Consider the following 21,617-nt stretch of genomic DNA (forward strand, 5'->3'; position numbering starts at 1 on the left):
CACATCTGATGACAAAATGGTTCTATCGCCTGTAGAATACTGGACCTGCTCACAAATGCACTTTCAGGAAGTGGAGAACAAAGTTCATGTTCTTTGTTACTTTTTTCAGTACCATACACCCTCCTTTATTTGCCACTAAATGCTTCCCAAAAACTCTTAAGTCTCTGAGACCCATATGTAATCACATGCTACTTGTTTATTTTGTTGTTTGTGTTTTGTTTTTTTTTTAAGAACAGAACATACTTTTAAATCAATAAAATAAATACCTACTACAATACAAAAAAATCTCCATGGCAGTTCCTGGAATACAAGGAAATTAAATATGCTTCTTGTAAATAACTCCTTCTCTTGTAGATCCAAATTATAAATAAATAAATAAGAAAAGCATAAATACACATGTCAAGACACAGCAATTATTAAGAAGAAATATTAATCCTCTCCACCTCCATACTGCTCAAAGCTATTAATTAACAAAATAAATACTACTACAATGCAACTTCCTCAACAAGCAAAAGTCTTGCTGCCCTGGATTGTGAGTACTTTGTGGGCCATGTTAACTACAAGGGCAGGTACCACAAATGTTCACTCTTAATTATACCTAATTCAGTAAATGGACTTTGCCAGTGTCTGTCCATCATCCTTATTTTTCCTTTGTTTAGGAAATGAGACCAAAAAAGAGAAGCAGTGATTGGTCCTCTCCCTACTCTTTGAATGTATGTACTGCTATGCAAGGGAGCAGTCCCACTGAATTTACTAGGTTTACCTATATGAGTAAAAATACATGTAAGGGTTTCTGGCAGGAGTTCTATGGGCTGAGGACGGGGCTGAAGTGTGGTTAGTGATATTTCTAAAAACTGTTTCAGGAAACTCTTGACCATGGCTCCAGCTTGGTTCAGTGACAGAGGACTGACATTGGCAGGGTAAGGGTGCTCAGGCTATTGCACAGGATCAGTGTGCCAGGCTCTAATTTAAGAGTGGGACCTCTGTGAGAAACCTGTTCAGGTGTGCAGCCTTCAGTGGGTGTCAGTGTTGCTCTCTCACGGCAGAGCAGAGAACACAGGGTTGATACTGCCAGCACGTGGTTCACAAGAAGTTGTGTTCTCCTGCTTTCCCAGGAGGAAGAAATAAAAGCAGAGCAGATCATCCCTGTCTTGAGCTGCTGGGCCAGAGAAGGACTTTTACCCTTGGTAATGAGGAGGGAGAGTCTGTGTGGTTTTGAGGTGCACAGTTTTCCTCTGACCAGTTGAGGACCTCTGAAGGAGGAGCCTGTGACTGAAGCAGTGACAGAGAGCTGGACAGGAGGGCTGACAGAGGTATTTCATGAAGGCAGAGTGCCTCTCTCTCCTTGGCAGACTCTGGACTGACTTGGCTCTAGCAGCATGAAGAGCCACAGTGCCTTTTAAAGTAAGAACTTCCATCCCCATCCTACTACCATTTCCACCATGTCCAGCCCTAAATAGGTTTTCCCTGTTGCCCTCCTTGCAGCCATCAGGACCAGATGCTCTGTAAAGCTACTGGCCTGCTCCCTTTGTTTTCCCATTTTGTGAACTTTGGTTGCTCAGGCTGTCAAGCTGCAAACCTCTCCTGTGTGCTGCTCCATCCTGCTTAAACCAAGGCCAGAAGACCTGGCTGTCTTTCCCTCCCATTCAGGTGGTCCCTTGGTATTCCAGACCAGGGCCAGATGTCTGTGATGGCATTTCACTGCACTGGCTGCAGGCAGGCAAGTTTCACATGAGAGCTCCTTCCCTCTGCTGCTGTCATAGAGCCAGACTTTTATTTTTAATTTACGCTTTGGTGCACTGGCGGTTGGATTAGAGGTCACCATTACTATAAACAACAGGAGATACGCCTCCTCCAACTTTAAAGATGAAGTTCTCTATTTAGGGAAACCAGTGTTTTTTATAATAACTAGGAGACCACTCACAGAAGGCAACTACTGCTCATGACTAATACAATATTGTCCATAACAGTGGTGAAAACTTTTTCTGTAAAACTGTTTTGTCCTGTTTTGAGAGAAAAACCAAAGAGGACCTGACCAGCAATTTCTAAATTGAAAAAAAAAAAAAAAAAGAGTGAAAAATTTTTAAAGCAAATTCCTTTAAATCTACCTATTCATAAGCACAGGTCTCTTACAGGCAAATATCTTATATTTAGTTACCTAGTTTCACCATTTGCATACTTTCCTTCCTCCTAGTATTTTGTGCACTTAACGTAATATTCTTTACCATATGGATAGAGGGTAAATTGCTGACTACCATTTCACTTACAAGCAGGTTCTAGGGCAGAAAGTGTCCATTGAGGTTACCCTGTTGCTCATAGTTTGATCTGGCAGGATACCTTAAAACACAAACACTTGTCACATTACAAAGTTTAGTATGTACGTTTGCAAACTTGCTCAGTTCCGGCTCACTGTTTTAGAATTTTTGCATCCTTTACTCCTGCCTTGAAACATCAAAATTGAAGGAAAAGACATATTTAGGATGTGTCATTCAGCCAAGCATATCCCAAGATGAGGTTTTTATCTCGTGATATGAGAGGGGAAAGATGAGAAGCAGTGGTGCACAACAAGTAAACCCTTGGGATTTAATGGCACTCTGTAATCAGTCTGTTGCCTTGCAGGAATACACAAACAAGGCTTCTCTTGTTGCAAGTCCAAGCTCAGTTAGACAGGACATAGAAAATGTTGAATGGGTCAGCAGCAGTCTCACATTGAGTCAAGATGTAAATCTAGTGGGATAGTTGGGATTTTAGTGTAATGCAACAAGGAAAGGCCATTGAGTTGCATCTTATTCGCCATTTTTACCTTCGTTTGCCTTTCTCTCACTGTTCTGAGGCATGGCATCAAGTAATAAAAAGGATATAATTTTTCTGGATGAGATGTGCTGTGTCTGTTCCCTCATTGATCCTAAAGCACCTTGTCCTGCTAAAGGACCTTCCGCCTTTCAAGGGATGCTGAGCTTTTTCAGTCCGCCTCAAAGGCACTGTTTGTTGCCCCCAGGTACTCTGACTTCTTCTTGTGCTTCATCCACATCTTCCTCAGGAGGCTGGGTGTCCCGCACAAGCTGCCTCCTGTCAGAGGTAGGGAAGCTTCTGCTCCTGGTGGCAGGGCCAGGTCATACTCTGCTGTCTTTCTCCAGCGTTGCCTGTGGCTAACAAATAAAACACAAGGTGTGTACAGAGCTGTCTTGGGTTGCAATACAGGATGTGACTAAAAATGTGTATTCTGTTGAATATCTGAATATCTGAATATCTGTTGAAGCTAGGTGGGGTAGTGACCCTTATCTCTGTGGTATCTTTGTATTATCTGCTAATGGGCCTTCTTTAAAACCAGGTGAGGCAATCATCTTTATCTTTTCCACAGCCCATCCTCCCTCCAGGAAGATATCATCTGCTGCTGGGCCATTGAGTCCCACTGTGTGACTGATAAAATTACATCATCCCACTGGGAGATGCTCCAGCCAGGGGAGGAGCCAAGCCTTTCCCACCTAGATAAAAACTGACATTTTGGACAGCAAGATACCTTCTTTCTACTGGATTCCAGAGGAAAGCCAGACCTTTCCACATCATCCCTGGACCTTCAGAGGAAAACTGCACCTTCTACAGGAGCACTGCTTCAGCTGAACCACACCTGCCACTGCAGGGGGACTGTAGCCACCATTTAATGGGACTGCTGCCAACACCCTGACTGACAAGGTGTCAGGTTGTATTCTAACTCTGTCAGTGTTTTGGGATTGTTCTTTGTAATACTGTATTTCTATTTTAATTTTCCTAGTAAAGAACTGTTATTCCTAATTCCCGTATCTTTGCCTGAGAGCCCCTTAATTTCAAAATTGTAATAATATGGAGGGAGGGGGTTACATTCTCCATTTCAAAGAGAAGCTCCTGCTGTAGCTGTTTTTGAGGGGCTGGATGCCTTCCAACCCCCGAGGTAGCTACACAAAGTCCAGACAGCTCAGAACTTGGGTAGCAGAACCATTCAGCTACTCACTAGCTAAGGATGAAGGCTTAAGGCCGTGCTGCAACAGTTCCGAAGATAACTTTATTTCTCCGAAGGGGAATTGCTAGCAGTGGACTGATTACACTAAGCAACAAAGAGTTTGTTTATAGGTTTTTGGAGAATTGAACTTCTAACCAATAGGATCTACACATTACAAAGTAACCAATTATCTTTAAATTCTAAGTAAGAAAAGAACCAATTATTGTAACACTTTAAGAACCAATAGAAATCTTAAGACATAACAGGAGTTTTGATAAGGAAAGAGGCCTCTGTCCTTAGGAATTTCTTTGTTTTAAGGGATGAAATCCCAGGGGCCTGTTTTGGGGGAGGTAGAATTTCCTACACCTGCCTTTATTGGCAGACACCTGTCCTTCAAACCAGGAGAAGAGTGCTTCTCCTGCCCTTCTTCCCTGCTGATGGCCACCAGCCACTCAGAACCAAGAGGTGCCTTGCTGAAAAGGTGTGCCTGTGCCTGGGATGGGCAAGTCTGAAATGAGAGGGTCTCTGTGGGTCAGGGGGCTGGGATGCTGCACTGCTGCACTGCTGCACTGCTGCACTCAGCTTGGTGCCCTTGCTTCCTCAGGGACAATCACACAAGGGGATGGGCTGCAAGTGGAGGTACTCTAAGTGCATCCTCTCTAGCAATTGACACCCAACAAGGAGAGGGGGCATTGCCCAAGGGGAGAGCTGGGCCCTTCCACAAAAGCCCCAGGAACCACTGGCAGTGATGAGCTCCCCTGGCTGAGGGAAACTTACATCTCTGTAAGTATGGAGTGTGAGGACACTGACACTGAGCTAGTTACTGTCCCTCAGGTGACAATGGTGGCATCTCAAATCCCACCCAGATCCATGTCTGGGTTAACTGCCTGGTGATGACTGCATTTGTACTATGGTCAAGCTGTTCCTTAATTGGACTTTAAGACATAATTATTTTTCTTCAAGTAATTAAATTTTCTAATTACATTTTAGGGCAAATATTACAGACTTCTTAGGGGGAAAATACTACTATTTTGAATTATGATGATTTTTTTTTTTTTCTAGTGATAAAGTAGAGCTGTAATGGGCACTGAGATAGCTGTATCAATGGCCATGGCTGATAATAAAATCAGCATAACCTTTTCCAATCTCTCCCTGCCTTTGAGGCATGTCTGGAGGGTGGGAAGGGACTTACTCTTCCATAGAAGTGCGGTCGCGTGTGGGCGAGCCCGTGACAGCCACAGCTTTCACTGTGATATGGGCAACTGGAGATGGAGGAATCTGTGGGAGGACAGAGCACATCGTTAGGAAATGCCACTGATGAGTGGGGACACCGGTTCATCTGAGGAAAGAGGCTGTTTTAAGAAAACCAATAAATGCTGTAAATCTCTTAACAAGAGAAAGCAGGTTAAGGATTTGACTGCCCAGCTCTCACCCACACAATTGCCAGTTGCTCACGTGAATATTCTAAGTGAGCTCAGCACAAGACTTGTATGAGCAAGAGTTACACCTCTCATCAAAGAAGGGACATTTTATCCCCTAGTTTTTCTGTTTAGCTTCCTGAAGCAGTGAGGCTTTGAGCAGTGAGCATCCTGCCTCTTGCAGCTCCCCACCTCTACAGCTGCCTGGGAAGCAGATGCCTCAGCCATCACAGTTCCTTGAGCACTCAAAGATGTTTCCCTGGTTTGTTGCATGCTGTCTGTGGTGTGGGGACACCCTGGTTATGCTCCAGTTCTGCCATGGCCCCACAAGTGCCTCATCATCCATTTCCTCCTTGTCTTATTTGATCATAAATTGCCTGCCAGAACTGAGTCACATTTTCCCATTAACAGGTCTCTGAGAATAGCATGTCCTCCAAGATGGTAAGTTAAAGTGCAAGTTGACCAGAAATAGAAAAAAAATGTGAGGTGATCTCATTATTTCAGGTAATAAGCACACTTACTGGTTTTACTAGCAATTCTGAAAGACCACATCTGTTCTTAAGCTTTCTAGGGCTATTTTTCTATTTTTCCTAGGATTAATCTGAGACTGGGTACATTCAGATGCGTTTTTCAAGTATCTTAGAACTTAGAGATGTTTGAAATAACTTTTGTAAACTTCCTTTGAAATTTAACTGTGTAGGTTCAATTTGATTCATTACACTGAATGACATTAGTTTTAACCATCCATTATTATTATTATATACTAATTTATGCTATAGTATGTAATATATATAATATACTATAAGTATTATACTGTCATTTTTCTAAAGTGTAGCCTAGATATCAGCTAGTAAGAATGCTTCAGCCATCCAAAAGAGCCCCTGAAACCATAAAATTTCAACAGCATGATCTGGTGTTGGCCAGAAACTATTCAAAATAATTTTTTCTCTTTGAAAAAAGTTGTTTTTTATTAAATGTAGGGACTTTGAAAATTAGGGGGGCATTGTAAGACAAAGAAGGGAGGGAAAACATTTTAGTAAGGGTGAGTAATTTTTAATCAAAATATTTTTTCTGCCAGTTAGAGAACACAAGGGGTTTTCTATGATAATTTCCCCATCAACTCTTTATTTCTGTTTCTGACTTTGGAGATTTTCGTGTCAGGTTGACATTCTGGAGAAAACAAATTATTTGATGCTTGTTCCACTTGAGAAAAATTGTTTTTTTTCCGAATTCGTGAAATTCTCTGAGAGACAAGAGGTTAATTTCTCCCAGTTCTTGCAGGTGGCTGAGCATCCACAGGATGCTGCCTGTTTCTGTCCCACCACTCTCCCTGGCTCCTGAGGGGCAGTTCTCTGTCCTGTGCCAGTCTCTGCTCCCAGCTAAGGGATGCTCTGGCATAAATTATGTTTCAAGCTTTTACAAGGGCTGTGAAATCTGCAGGTGCTGCAACAGACTGTTACTGTGGAATATGGTGACCGGAGCAAGGTTTTACAGTGCATTGGTAGCTATTCTTGCTCTATTTGCTTACCAAAGATTTTCTGTCCAACAGATGATTATAGGACTTGGAAGACTCTTGCTCAGTAATTCCTGCTGCAAAGCATAAGAAACGTGATATTAGATGCAATTATCTCACTGGCACAGCTTGTATGAAAACCCTCCTTCCATGCAGTGAAACCCAGATATGGACAGAAGAACCCAGATACAGGTGATAGTTGCACCAGATTTGATTACAGCCAAAAGAGCAGAGTGATATCTATTGTGATGTCAAAATAAGTGATTGTGGAACTGCTTAAGTCATTCTGGAAAGTCTCTCAGCTTGCTCCTGGACTTTTCAAATGAGATGACGAGCTGCCCTCAGCACACCAAGCTAAGTGGGAGCCCTTCCTCCCTTTGTAAACACTGACATATCTCTACAGGCAAAGAGTCCAAATGCTGCTCCTCAGTTCCCACTGCAGGTTTGTCCTGCCTAGAAGGTCATTCCCTCCTTTCTCTATTGCTCTGGAGAGTTATTTTAACCTGGCCAGAGATGTGTGCTGTGTCTAGCCCATCACAGGGAGGGATTTCCACCTTTTTGCCTGCAACTGAGTGACTTTTCTCTGCTGTCCTCAACCCTCACTTTCAAGTAATTGCTCATCTGATAACTTATCCGTGGATAAATGCTCACTGACATTCCTGCTCACTGTGCTAAGAAAATAAATGAGTGAGGGATGCCAGATTTTTTCATGAGGCCAAATCCTCCTATTTGGCTCTGGGAATGTGAATCTACTGCTGTGACCAGTGGAATATAAATAATGACAGCAAATATGGAAATAGCCAGGGTGCTGCTATAGTGCTGTCTCCAGCATGACTTAGCAATGGGAACTGTCTCCTCCTTCTGGGGGCAATATTTGACTTTGATAAGTATCCTAACCAGCTTCCTGCTCCACCCCCCTCGAGTAATTCCATTAGGTACCTTACTGTATCCCTCACGTCAAAGTTAATGCAATTACCTCCTCTCATCTTGCATATTAGGCACTTACAGTATTCAGCAAGTGGATCATCAGTGCTTCAGCTAATGCCCATACTTTTTTTTTTTATTTGGTTTTGTTTTCTCTTACTTTGTCTGATTCTTCCCTTTAGCCCGTCCCTCTTATTTGATACAGAAAATGTTCTTGCAAACTTTTAGCAAAATATCTAAATAAAAGAAATTCCTCATGGCTTCGGGTTTGTAGTTGCTGCCCTCAGGGCAGTGGTGGCTGGATGCAGTGTGAATTCCACTTCCAAGTGCCTTCTCACATGCTGGAATGGACTGTCCTGCTTGTTATTTATGGAAGATTTCTGATCGTAGCAATAAACACTCTAATGGCCTCATCTGTGTTCTATTGTTTGTTTGTTTGCTTTTTGTTCTAATTTAAACTTAGAAATTAAGTTCTGCCTACTCATTTCCCTTTCTCCCTCTATGAGGCCTGTTTCCCTGTTTTCTGCTCTTCTGAGATTCCTACAGCTTTTCTCTTGTTTGCACTTATCTTGTTTGCATCCCTCACCTCCTCTAACAGAGAGACCCGCAGTCCCTCCTTTCTGCCTCTCTGGCTCTCTGCCATCCCTGTACCCAGCCCCAGCCACTCCTCCTGTCCCTGCTCCCATCCTGAAGCTCTGTTTCTTTCTTCAGCCACATCTTGGATCTGGTCCTGAGGTCTTTCTGAGATCTTTTCCTATGGTCCCAGGCTCAGTTTCTTCCTTTCCAGTTTCCCAGGCCCTGTTCTTGTCTGGTTCATGCTCTTAATGTGATGTCTTATGTGCAGTGTGGCTGCACATAAGTGATGTGAGGAACATGCACCTTCATGGACTTTCTTTAGAGATTTAGCACCTTTTAACATCTAAATGTCCAATTTCTTTTGGAAAAACATGCCATTTGGGATTTCTTTAAGGACATATGACTTGACTGCATTTGGGTGATTTTTCAAAGGAGAGCAAATGATGTGTTTTTGATTAAAAAGGCCATCCCATGTGAAACTGCACAGCCCTGCTCCAGCTTCAGTCTTCCAAACATAACACACCAGTGTTGGAGGAGCTGAATGGCCACTCTGTTTATGTTTACTCATCTCCTTGGTTTTGTACTGGCAAGCTCTATTTTTCCTTCACGGTTTCTCACAAATATGCTGAACAAGCTTTGGTTGCCAAAAAATCAGGTCTGTGGCTGACATCCAGAATCTGAAAATCCATCCCAAATGATAAATCCATCCCAAATGATTACATTCTGGCTAATTTTAAGCAATCAAACAGGGATCTTATATAATAAGATGACTCAGGAAAACTCAGTAATTTACAATTTATCTAAAATATTGTCAGGGAGTGTTTATGGCTCTGAATAAAGCCAGTTTATGATTGAATTGAGCAATGCCACGGTCATTACCTCATTAATTCCACCAGATATTTTAAGGGTGGAATTATCCTGAAGATACGTAAAAAAAGCCTGCTTTGCTGTGGACTGGAAGAGTGCAATGTCTAAAGGTGTTCTACAGCCACATAAATAATAAATAATAATAAAAATATAATAACATTAATATTATTAATAATATTAATAATAATAATAAAACAACCAACAAAGTAATAAAGAATAATGAATAACAAATGCTAATATAATAAATAAATAACTTACAACATAATAAAAATAAAGAAAAATAAGAATAATAAATGTTAATATAATAATAAAAATAAAAATAATTTTGAAATAATAACAGAGAATAAATAACGAATAATGACTAACAGAGGACCCACCGTGCTGGGCAGTGCCCCTGGCAGGGCAGGCTCCCCGCTGCCCGCCCGGCAGGCAGCCCCCTCCCCGCGCCTCCTCCTCGCCCCGCGCCTGGTACAGCACATGCAGGAGCTCGCCCTGCTGCGGCCGCCGGTCCGATATGGCCACCACCTGCAGGGGAGAGGCAAACTGTTGGAACCCAGAAGCCTGGGAGTTTTGAGCTTTCTGTGCTTTCTGACACTGACCCCCAGGTGAACACTGCTTTTGACTTGAGGCCTTGAAGAAGGCGTCCAATTTGAGTAATAGTCAGAGGTGTGTGATTTCACACAGTGAAAGGTTTTGAATTTGAGGTTTTTAGAATGCAGTAATAGGTATGGGACAAGATGGAAGTTTTTGGGTGCTGTCTCTTTCTGTCTTCCTTCTTCTTCAAGATTTTAGGTAGCAGTTTTTGGTTGGATAGTTAGTGCTGCACTGCTGGTCACAGAGATTTGGTTATCGGGTCAAAAGTATAAATGATATAGGTGTTAGTTCTTTATTGAATTGTTTAACTTTAAAAGACCTTGTAATTAGCTAGATTCACTCTCTATTTTGCTCACTTTTAGCTGGTAGTTAGAAGTGGTGCAGAACTCTTTGTACTTTAGACAAGATTTAATAAACAACCAAGTCCGAACATGAGAAATTCATGTCCTTCGTATTTTTAATCCTGACTCTGAGTGAAGACAAAAAAAAATGGAGACAAGCCACTAATTAGGTGTTGCAGTTAACCCCATTTACAGCAAACCACCCTGTTACACCTGGCCCTGGGGATTAGGTGGTCTGTCCAGGTCATGGGGAAGCTGAAAGGCTGCTTGTTCTTCCTACTGCTTTGCTGTCATCCAAAGGGGATTTTGTCAGGTGGGGACTGTGAGATTTGTGGGATTTTGTTTGGCTTCAGCTTCTGTGCTGTGTATAAGAGTATGGGAAAATCCTGCTGGGTCTTTCTGGGACCCAGTTGCTTAGTTGCACCTTTTTGTATTCTCCTCTGGAGACTGAAATGTTCCACTTTCCAAGCTCTAAATAGGATATGCCTCTGAGACAGCTGAGATTTATTTTCTTATTGCATCACATCTTGGACAATCACTCAAACTTATGCAATATAAATTACAAATTCTGTTTCCTTATGGTCTCTCTTGTCTTTCGAACTTACATATTGCACTTGATAAGTGATTATAGAGAATATGAGGCAGAGAGGAATTGTGCTCCTAGAGATTAATTTTCACAAATATTTGCTCACACAGACAAAACTCACTGACAAAGTTGCAACTTTGAGCATCTGCCCCCCTGGTGTCTCCAACAGCCTCTGAAACAAAATCAAGTTATTTTCCAATCAATTACAACTCAGCCACGGCACTCACTGTACTGCCACAGGCAACTGAGGAGGCCAGGGCTAATGTGAGTTTGGAAAAACAGGGATACACCTCAAAGAAATGGATTCATCAGGACTGGTATCCAGGATGGTCTGGAAAGAGTTTTCTCAAGAAGATCAAAGTTCTACAGCAGGGACAGAGTGTTTCATACTTTGTTGTTTTTTTTTTATTCTTCCCCAAGGAATTGCTGCTGTCATACAGAGAACCACTTAACAGGGTGAAAATCCAAACCAGCAAGGAATCAAGACATGTGGCAACTTCAGACTATTTCCTATTAGACTTACTTATGCTGGAAAATCATGAGAAAAGCAGTTAGTTGCATCTAACTGATGACTGGTGGATGCTGTCTAAGTGTTTTAGATATAAACATAGTCATTTTGTCTCAAGACTGAGACCAACCACTGGCTAGCCTAGTATTGGCATAGAAAAAGCCTTAATTCCGTCTATTGCTCTGCCTTCTAACACACACTCAAGATAAAAGCAAGACCCTATTCAAGCATGTCCCCTCATGTTGTCTATTTCCTCTAATTAAGTGTTAATTCAGTTTGCTTTAATCCACAATATTCTGCATATATGATTTCTTACACAGACATAACAAGACATGCCAAACCTGTGTTTTCCAAAACAGGAAAGAAGAAAAACCCCAACATTATCACTTTTAATTCTTTTATCTCCATGTGTCCTCAGGAGTCTGGACAAGACCTAAATTCTACTGGCTGGTAGGATGAGAAGAAACTGCCCAACAACAGGCAATAATACTCCCGGAAAAGGCAGGTAAGGCAACCAAAGCCTAATCCAAGGCTAATCCAGAAATAGGGGCTTTCCCCTATTTCTGGGGATTTTGACTCAGCCTAACATGCTCCATGTGCTGTTAACTATTTAAAGACATGCCCAGTGTTCAGTTGAAGGGACTACTGTGTCCTTGAAGACAAGGACATGTTAAAGGAGGCTGCAGCTGGCTCCCAGCTCTACTGACCACATATTTGGAGCTGTCAACAGAGCCGAGCCTCAGCGTTGCTCTGATGTTTCAGAATGAGGGTGATGCTGGTTGTGAGGCCTCCTGTTGCTGCTTGAGCTGTTGGCATTGGCTCCATCCCCACTGCTCCTGGAGCAGTTCCAGCACTCCCATCCCTCTGCAGCAGCTCCTTGCAGGCTCCTGTGTCCACACACCCCTGACCACACAATCCTTACAAGCTGCTCACCAGGGCATCACCCCCTCCACCACAGTGACACCACTGGAGACACCTGTCTCCAGGACAAATATGATGAGACTGTGGCTGGCAGGGGTCTCTAATGACAGCCCTTGGAGTCTGCCTCGTGTGAACCATGCTCTCCTAGCTTTCTAGGAATGCCATAGAGCTCAGCTTTTCCCACCATCTCTGGAAAAATGTCCAGTGCTCTTGGTCACGCTCAGTCTTTGCTGGTGTGTGACAGAAAATGTCATCAATCCTCTACCACTGAGACACCTGAGGTCACTTATTTTGCATTGTCATGGAAAGAGCATTTTTGGTAAGTAGGATGCTGTCTGCAGTCACCTCTAATCCTGAAAGTGGCTTATTTGATCAGTGTAAACCACCATGGACTTGAAACTTAACATTCTGCCTATGTGTTGCACAGGATGAAATACAGTTTGGGGAAGAGGAAGGATTTTATCCTGATTAATAGCAAGGATTATTTAGGCACAATGTCTATGTTTCCAAGATTCCTTGTTACATATGATGTCAGTAATGCCAAAATGCCTTCAAGCAGCAGAACCTGTGTAAATAAGTTACAGTGCCATTTTCCATTACAGCTGGAGACAACAGTGTAATCTCTATAACACATTTTTAGTTAACATCTTTGCAGCATTTGGTTGTAGCGTACTTTGGGAGTTCCTTATCTTCTAATTCAAGATTTCACAGTGACTTTGGCTACCTCACCCTTTTCTGTAATATGCAAAGACTTATCTAGGTCAGGAAAGTAAACCTGCTGTAGCTCGGTTTTGATCTAAATTGGAGCTGACATTTCTCCAGGGTACCTAGGGTAAGGCAGAAGGATCAACTGGGAGTCACTTTTCTTTTCTAGACATACCAGGAAACTTAAATCTGTGCAAATGGCAGAGTCAGCCAAACTATGCAGAATTAGCAAACTGCTGTCCAAAAACCTACTGTAAATCCTTTCACCGGTCCAGTTTGTTTGCAGGATACCAACTCTGACATCAGAGCTCAGCAAACTCTCTTTTTATGGACTTTGCCATGCACATGAGAGCACTGAGTCCTGACACACCCAGTGTTTGAATTAGCTGTGTTAGGAGGGAAGGGGCACAGAGGACACAGGATAGTCACAGAGAGGCTGTTCCAACCATCCTGATCCTGGACTTAAAATCCCACTGCCAACCAACAACTATCCAGAAAAGGTCACAATTAAATATCTGGCTTTGGATAAAACTTTGAAAATTAGAGTCTGAACACCAGTGTGCCTGTTAGTGGAGAAAATTCCAGATCCGTAGAGTTAAGTTATTTTGATGGCCTAATGCTGAGCTATTTTTAATGTGGCAGCTCTAGCATGCACAGGGGTATTTCCTACATTCTTACAAAGTAGACAGGTACTGGTGTCCAGACAGTTCTTCTACCTAGGGGATTTTGGGGCTAGAAGAAGAAGAGAAGGGAAGGATCTACTATCACTGGAAATAACTATTAATAGGGCAACAGGAGCTGCAAATACACATATTGGTGAAACACTCAGCTGAAAAGAACAGGGGCTTCCTCCTCTCTGGGTTGAGTTCTTGTATGTGATGGAAGTTACCCCCCACAGTCAGTAATTTGAATGTTAAATCACTTAATGCTACACTGCTTGAGTATTTCTGCTGCGGAAAAAAAAAGTCTGGCAGATGTCCACGTTAGTTGCTATTTTTGTCCTTGCTGAGGATTAAAGTTGTGCTTCCACTGCAAACACCAGAGCAGAAGATTTTGTGTTAGCTGAGGCATTTCTACAGCTCTGACTGCAGGTGCAGATGTAAAAGTGAAAAATAAACAATCATTCTGCGACTTTTCTGTGGGTCTAGAAATTGGCAATCACAGCTTCCTCACAGGCACGTCTATTCCAGTATGTGCCATTTACTTCAGTGCTTGCTGTAAGCAAGCTGCACCCCCTGAAGAAGGGGAAAGTCTAAGAGTTGGCTGTGCCATCACTTGGGTTTGAGAGCCATCCTTGTTTTTGTAGCTGGAGCTGCAGACCATTCCTCAAGCTTGGTGTTCCCACAGCTAATATGATGCTGCCTGCATCATTACTGAGAGCCAATCAAAGGACAACCTTAACTGGGGTCAGGAAAGCCCCAAAGGAAAAAAAAAACCCAATCCTCTTAAAATACAGCAACAAAACAGGGACTTTCTTATGTTATTTTCTTAGGCCTTTATGAGTACAATGCTGCCACTGTACAGCTGATCCAATCAGAATTAAATATTAGATGCTTCCATTTAGTAGAAACAACTATCTACTGAGATTTGGAACAAGATAACAGACACATACTTTCCCTTGATTTTGATGTAAGCCAGCTGAAGTTTTTCAGCTGAATAGTTCTATGAGAAATAATGTACAAAAAAAAAAAAAAAAAAGAAGATAAACTATCTCAGCATTTTGTTTCATCAAGTCAGAATAGTTCCATTTTGATTTGGACTTTCCTGCTGTTTTTATATTGCATGGAAAACAAATTATACCAAAGGTTTAACAAATAAAAGTGGAGAATCTAAATGGCTTATTTTGAGTAACACTCCAGCAGTCTGACTCGTCTTCCTTTGGAATGAAGAGTAATTTTGAAATCTCAGCCTGAGCTATGGAGCAAAACCAACCAAACCAAGACTGTCACAGTTTGGGAAAATACACACATGCACAGTTTCTACCCAAAAAATGACAGAGATGTTACTGACTCTTCCTGGGGACCACTTCAGGTGTCCTGTGACATACTGGGATCCTGTGATCTGCTTTAATAACTAAAAGAGAGGGTGGGAGTGAGTGTAATGTGTTTTTTTTTTTTTCCAGTGCACAGGTAAGTGTGGTAAGCAGGAGGACCTACAGTTCTGTGGGGAGACCAGGGAATCAGGAATACAAAGAAAAGGCTCTCTGAAAATGAGGATGGATCTGGACATGGAAAAAGGGAAGACCTTGGAGCTAAATACTTCAGCAAAGTTCCAGAGAAGAGACAGGTCTGCGGTGAGAAGAAATGCTTTGGCAGAAGAGTCTCAAACGTGTACGAAGTGCTTTGATATGCAGAAGAGACTGTCATTCCTGCAAATCAGCTCAAAGGAGTGTGGAAGGGGTTGTGGATGGGTCGAGTGGATTTAAGGAGGGAAAACCGTCGCTGAAGACAAGAAACCTCACACCAATGTGTGAAAGCAGCTGAACTTGCAAGACATTTCCTCGGAGCACGACGAATGTTCAGTTATTTTAGTTTGGGGGTACCTCATCTGCAGAGATGGGGTAAAGCTTCCTCTGTACCCTCTGTACCGAGGGTGAGGTGAGGGCAGACAAGCACTGCTGGGACCAGGGGACAAACATTCTCCCTGGGTCTCTCAATTCCAACTTTTAGGGTCAAAGTTACAAATCCATTGCTTGGTGTTTTTCTCCCAAATTCTCTAGGATACTGGCTACTTGATTAACATGATTATTATTATTACTTGATTAACACTGATATGATTTGCTTACTTTTCATTCCTGCATGTCTCTCTGGACTTACTGTGAGGGCTCTATGGAGAACAATTAAATCTGTGATTCTTTCAGATGGCCAGTGTTTTTAAGCCATTATGTTCGTTTTCACTGCCTCTGCATGCCAAGACTATTTTTTTTTTTTTTTTGTTTCAAAGCACTTCTGTAAATAAAATGCAGCTTTACAGAAACTCCTGTTTCCCACCCCACTCCCTCCATCAGACACAGATGCATTTCTTTACCCTGGAAGATCTGCTTCCCATTCACCTACAGCACTTTTAGGGGTATGAGTGGCCAACTAGAATGTAAAAAAAAATAAAATAGGGAGAGGAAAGGAGATTTTTCTTACACTCTTAGTTAGGATGTGCTGCGTAGCTTTGGCTCGTCTTCTGGCAGGACTACATGCTGCAAAGAGAAGAACAGGAACATGGTCAGGATGCTGTGGAGGTGGACATGTGCCTCCAAAAGTCCTCTGTAAGAATTCACTGGGGGCATGGTGCGAAGAGGGGTAAGAAGAAAGGGTTTAAGGAAGATTCCATCTGAAACAATCCAAAAGAAAGTCCCTTTTGATGTGATGTCAGAGACCATGCTCTAGCTATACAACACAGCCTATCCCGAGTTCCTGCACCTCTCCCATAGGAGGAACACTCCTTCTTTTGATCTGGCCTCCTGCCAGTATTTCAGTAGGAAATGAACAGTGTATACATTAACTTGGAGACTGATGATTTTATCCAGTTAGGAGCTTTATCAGTAAGCTCAAACTCCCTCATGACATTATTTCACTTTTACTGCTGCATGACGTCCAAAGCACATCTGCACTAAGCCTAATCTTTTCTTTTTCAATCCTCAAAATGACCTGTTCAGTTCTTTAGCTTAGGACATTTTGCTCAAAGTCTGTTTCTCACTTTTATTTCTTAGACCAACGGAGACACCAAAATCATAGAGACCTTGGCCAATAGACACAGGGGATGCCAGGGCCATGAGCCAAGCTTTTGTCTGGACTGAGGTGAATGGTTTGAGGTGGTAGTTTCACTGGACTAAGTGAAGGCTCTTTAAACTATTATTGAGTTAGACTTGAAACTGGCCTGAAAGACTGTGATACTCCCAGCTCTCCCTCTCATCATATCTTCCCCTGCCTTGTGTTCAGGCTACTGGAACTGCAGCATTTCACCACCAGTGACAGAAACAGGCTTGCAGAAAGCTGCCAAATGTGGAGAATTAGTCCAATTCTAAAGGCTGACCCTGGGGGCAGGGCACATGAATGGGGGTTTCCCATTCAGGCTCTGTGTATAAACCAAAGGCTTTGAAGAGCCAGGAAGGTTTGTTCCAGGATGAGGAGTGACTCCTACTCCCCAGGTGAGCTTTCCTTCACATTGTTGGCATACATTTAACTTGCAGTCCTTATCGCTGCCATGTATTACTGTTTGCAGTGTTTATTCTGGAGTATTTTTTTTAAAGAGTTCTGGAGCTGTGGAAACAGCTGAAGGTCATCCAAGGCTGCTTATTACTGCAGCCAGACTTCTCTCCTCAGATGGCAGGAATAACAAGTGACTGGGTTTCCAGGGCTCTGAACAAGAAGAGCTGGCAGTGACACCGAAGTCACTCTTCCTAGACAGCCTGTGTGTGTCTAACAGCCATCCCTCCACACCCCAGTGAGGATATGAGCACTGAGCATTAGGAGCCCACTGGAGAGAAATTCTAGCCTGTGCTGTGGCTGTAGTGAAACAGGATGGGAAAATGGGAGGGTCCCTGGGAGCAGCCCAGTGCAGCACAGGGCACTTCCACACTGAGCTCGTCACAAGTAAGTTATCTGCCTGCCTAGAGTGTGCTGAGCTGTCAGCATGATTACAGTCTGTTCTGCACGGTGTGATATCCTCAGGGATCCTTACTGTCTTCTCCTGCAGGTCACATTTTATATTTTAAACCATGGTGAATGTGGGATGAAAGCCAGACAAACATAATGAAGGTGGTTTGGTTTTTTTTAAACCTAGGAACATGCTGTAAGTTGTTTTTGAAGTTGTTTCCATCACCTTTACTTCTGGAATTTCACTGTGTGAGGACTAAACTAATTGCTCATAAGTAAAACACTCAAATGCAGAAAAGTTTAGTAATACAATGAAATATCTTCTTGTCTTTTATTTTAGGTATTTTACCACACAGTGTAAGGAGTGCAGTTTTTTTAGAGATTTCTACCAGAAGCAAGTGCTCTTGTGCTGTTATAGCTGCAAAAGGAGCAACACATAAATGTGCCTAACAGTAATAAATTTGCCTACTTTCAGAGCACATATGATCCACAGCCCCTCATCCCCCGTTGTCTGCCAGAACGAGTGGCAAAAGGCTCACAGGGGCTGAAGAAAGGCAAGGCATGAAAGGGCAGTCACAGCACCAGCAAACAGGCAATTACTTGAATAGGCATTGAAAGAAGGGTGAATCACAGAGGTAGCCAGAAGTGACCCACTTGCGTGGGAATACAATGGCAGCAATGCAAACAGTGGGGCTGTGAGGCTGTCCCTGCAAACACGAATTTCTGCAGAGAGCAGAAAGGGAGAGAAGGAGGAATTCTTGCAGATGATGTATGTGGATTTGCCTGCAAAAGGATGTTTGTATGTGCAGCCCAGATTTCGGGCAACAAATACAATTACAGTGATGGTTCACTTTGTCATTTCCACTTATATTGCAAAATTAAGCAGCTGAGAGCTCATGCTTGCAGCTTGCAAGTAAAGATCTGATCTGGCCCCACAATTTGTTTTCCCTGCTTTTCCCTGCTTTCTTGTTGCTGAAATATGCAGCCATTGAGTTTAAACTAATTTGTTCAATCAAATGCAGGCTGGGCTTTGTCCGGTTCTTACTCTTCATTAGAAGCAATTAATGTTAATCATGCATTCATTTCCAGGGCATGGCTTTGGAAATGTTCCACTTATTGAGCCAGCAGACTTAAATTCAACATTCATGCACTTCACCCACTTCTAACTGCTCGCAGAACTTAATTCTCTTTTCTATTACACAGAAAAGCCACACAGTTGCAAGCTGTCACTTTAGCAGTTACCTCATAGGTATAGCAACACCGACTCCAGATCTCCCAATTTTGCCAGAGCAGAGATTTTACAGAGCCCCAATATTGAAGCACCTGCACGGATTAGGTAGAGAAAGCAGCAGCGAGTGCTGGGCTGCAGGCAGAGAACAGCACAGCAGAGCAGATGAGCTGTTCTCTTCAAATATTTCCCCTCTGCTACACATCCCATCCCTCTAAAGGACAACACCGTAGCAGTTGCTAGATTTTGATGTACTCACATTTGGAAGAAATCACAGTGGTGAAAACTTCTAAATTTTCATCGCTGCAGCTGTAAATCTGGTGCATTTTCCACCTCTCCCTTACTGACTGCCTTTCAGCTTCATGCAACTGCTCTGAACTTCTGGTAAATAGGTTTCACTAATCCAATCTGGCTCTGTGATCATTGTCCAGATCTACAAAGGACAGACTGATGCTGTGATCTCATCTCATTCCATATTCTTCATTGCAACATTTTCTGCTCCCATCTGCCTTTCTATGAATAATATTAACACAAAGATTTAATTTAGCTCTTAAGCCTCTACTCAGATAGGAGCATTTTATTTTACATTTCCTTTTACCAGACTGGAGAATCCTCTGCAATAAATAGCTAATAATTAAAGTCTAATCTATTGGCAAATGTTTACAGAAGTACTGCAAAGATATCTGAAATAAGTTGGGTTGTGTACTTTAACATATTTAGCATAAAAATTTGCTCCTTACATATAATGAGGAGCTGATTCTAGGTGTATTAAGAAAAGCATTTTGTGCTTCACCTTTTCATTCCATAAACAAATACTGGAATCCTAGGTTTTTCAAAGTAAAATTTCAAAAACATATGTCTAAGAAAGGCAGATGTGCATAGATCTCCATGCCCCTACATGTCTGTGGTTGGAAGGGGAGGAAAGGTGGCTCAGTCATAGATGGGCTTCTGACCTGATGGTTCTGGGGCCTAATCCTCTATTTACGCACTTTAATAAAGGGTCTTCTTGCCAAAGCTTTAAATTTCTTAATACTCCTATCAGAATTTGCTCCTTTCCACCTCTATGAATATCAGCCCCCTCAACTTCTGGTGACTTAATGCTGCCATGGACACCCAAGACAGAAAATTTTGGCTTGTAGGCTCCAACAACTGATATAGTTGGAGCACTTTCAAGTGTGAATAATGATATTAAATTATATCAGTCTAATGAATAGCCTTCATTACTACCACGTGTGTGTCTAATTAACACAAAAACAAGTGTTGCCTTCTCCTATAGATGTCTGCCACCAACAGTCCCAGATGGAAAGTGCCAGTGAACATGGGTTGTCACTGTCATACTGATGAACATTTCTTATTTGAAATAATAAACACTGGTCAAACACACATCCTGAGCCTGGAAGCATTTTGGTTGAGTGGAAGGTGTGGCTGTTTCAGGAAAGCAGTGAGTGAAGAGAAGCTGCTGTCACTTGTCACCTCCCAGGGCAGGCTCCTGCTGTCCAAGGGCAGCAAAGCCTTTGCAGGGCTGGGGGCATTGTCCCAGGAAACCGTGCCGTGCTCCAAGCAGGCAGTGGGACGGCAATATAATCACCCCAAAGTTCAATTAGTTTTTGATTTATTGCGCCACATGTTCTGCTAGTATGACTGATGTCATTAACATCAGGCTCGGCTGGCGCGTTCATCTGTCCCTGCCCGGCTGCCTCTGAAGGAGCACGCACTCAACAGATGGGGAGCTGCACGGGTGCGAAGGCAATTGTTTACCCCCCTATTGTCCCTGTGTCAAGCAATCAACCCAAATCCATTACCCACCGAGAAAAAGATCAGCGCACCGTCCATTCAGCACTGAATGGGGCAGAGGCGGTTATGCAGGAGGCTCTGAACGCTTTCAAAAGGATAAAAAAAAATAATGAAGACCAACACTGAATAGTCGATTAAAAAAAAAAAAAAAAAAAAGCTATAACAAATCTAACCCACCCTTTATTTCACCTTCAGATATTCAGAGTCCTATGAGAAGAGGGGCACTTTTGGACCTAAGTCATTGTTTTCCTAATTCTAGGTATGACCTACAGATATTTTCAAATCATAGATGGGGTTTAACATTAGAACAAGTATTGGGTTCTTCATCCTTAGGGGGTTGGTGGGATGTGGAAACTGAAGTGAGACTCTAGAGCTGGTCACCAGCTGGCATTTACTGTGTTACAGGGCAGGTAGGCTTTGGACACATCTTTACAAGGCACAGGATGCTCTGGGGACAAATCACTGTACAGAAAAGGCACTCACATCACTTTCAGACAGAAAAAAAGAGCTCAGGAGGACAGATACAAGATGTCTCATCTGGGATCCTCATCTGGGAATGAATTCTCTCCCTGTCCATGAAAAACAGTTGGCTTCTTCATTTTGTACAGATCTTGCAGAGTAGTTGAGCACTATGAATACTCAGAGTTTTGTATGAAATCTTAATGCGGCTTCAAGAGAAGAACTGCACATATTGGGTTACTTTTTTCTACCTGTGTGGGAGATATTTTGGGCAAATGTCCAATGTTTGGTTTAGCTATGAAACTGGTGTAATTATATCTGCAGGAAGTGTACTGCAAAAGCTCTGCTGCATGCTACCTGATAAAGAAGTGTAGGCAGTAATTTTAGAATTGGAGGAGAAACTTTCCACAGTGTCTGACCTAGGAATTGCAGAGTCATATCAGACAATCTCACATGGTAACTCCTTCCACCTCCCTACTCACCTAGCAAGAGTCCAGCCTGTGGAGGGAGGAGAAAAACCAAATTTTGAGTCTATGATTTTGTTCCCCAAACTACATAAAATATCAAGAAACCAGGCTCAAATGTTTTCTTCTCTACTAAAGTGAGGAATAAGCTATT

At 42.5% G+C, this 21,617-nt stretch overlaps 1 protein-coding gene across 1 annotated transcript; it reads right to left on the reverse strand.

The window, feature by feature from the left end:
* Positions 1 to 200: 200 nt before the first annotated feature.
* On the reverse strand, positions 201 to 19,072 carry VXN (vexin). Its single transcript, XM_056484249.1, has 6 exons — positions 19,006 to 19,072; positions 16,064 to 16,119; positions 9,652 to 9,799; positions 6,923 to 6,984; positions 5,169 to 5,254; positions 201 to 3,149 (listed from the first exon to the last, which is right to left on the reverse strand). The coding sequence occupies exons 1-6, from the start codon at positions 19,070 to 19,072 to the stop codon at positions 2,963 to 2,965; spliced, it is 606 nt and encodes a 201-aa protein (XP_056340224.1). The 3' UTR covers positions 201 to 2,962.
* Between the last annotated feature and the right edge of the window lie 2,545 nt (positions 19,073 to 21,617).

The sequence above is a fragment of the Oenanthe melanoleuca genome, chromosome 2 (genome assembly GCF_029582105.1).
Source record: "Oenanthe melanoleuca isolate GR-GAL-2019-014 chromosome 2, OMel1.0, whole genome shotgun sequence".
NCBI classification, from domain to species: Eukaryota; Metazoa; Chordata; class Aves; order Passeriformes; family Muscicapidae; genus Oenanthe; species Oenanthe melanoleuca.

What these genes read in the sequence shown, in the direction of transcription:
- VXN (XM_056484249.1), bottom strand. Translation starts at nt 19,072, where the DNA reads ATGCACCAGATTTACAGCTGCAGCGATGAAAATTTAGAAGTTTTCACC. An exon ending in CACTGTGATTTCTTCCAAAT is followed by an intron (nt 16,120 to 19,005) that starts GTGAGTACATCA and finishes TTCTCTTTGCAG; the next exon opens with CATGTAGTCCTGCCAGAAGA. An exon ending in AGCACATCCTAACTAAGAGT is followed by an intron (nt 9,800 to 16,063) that starts GTAAGAAAAATC and finishes TCTCCCCTGCAG; the next exon opens with GTGGTGGCCATATCGGACCG.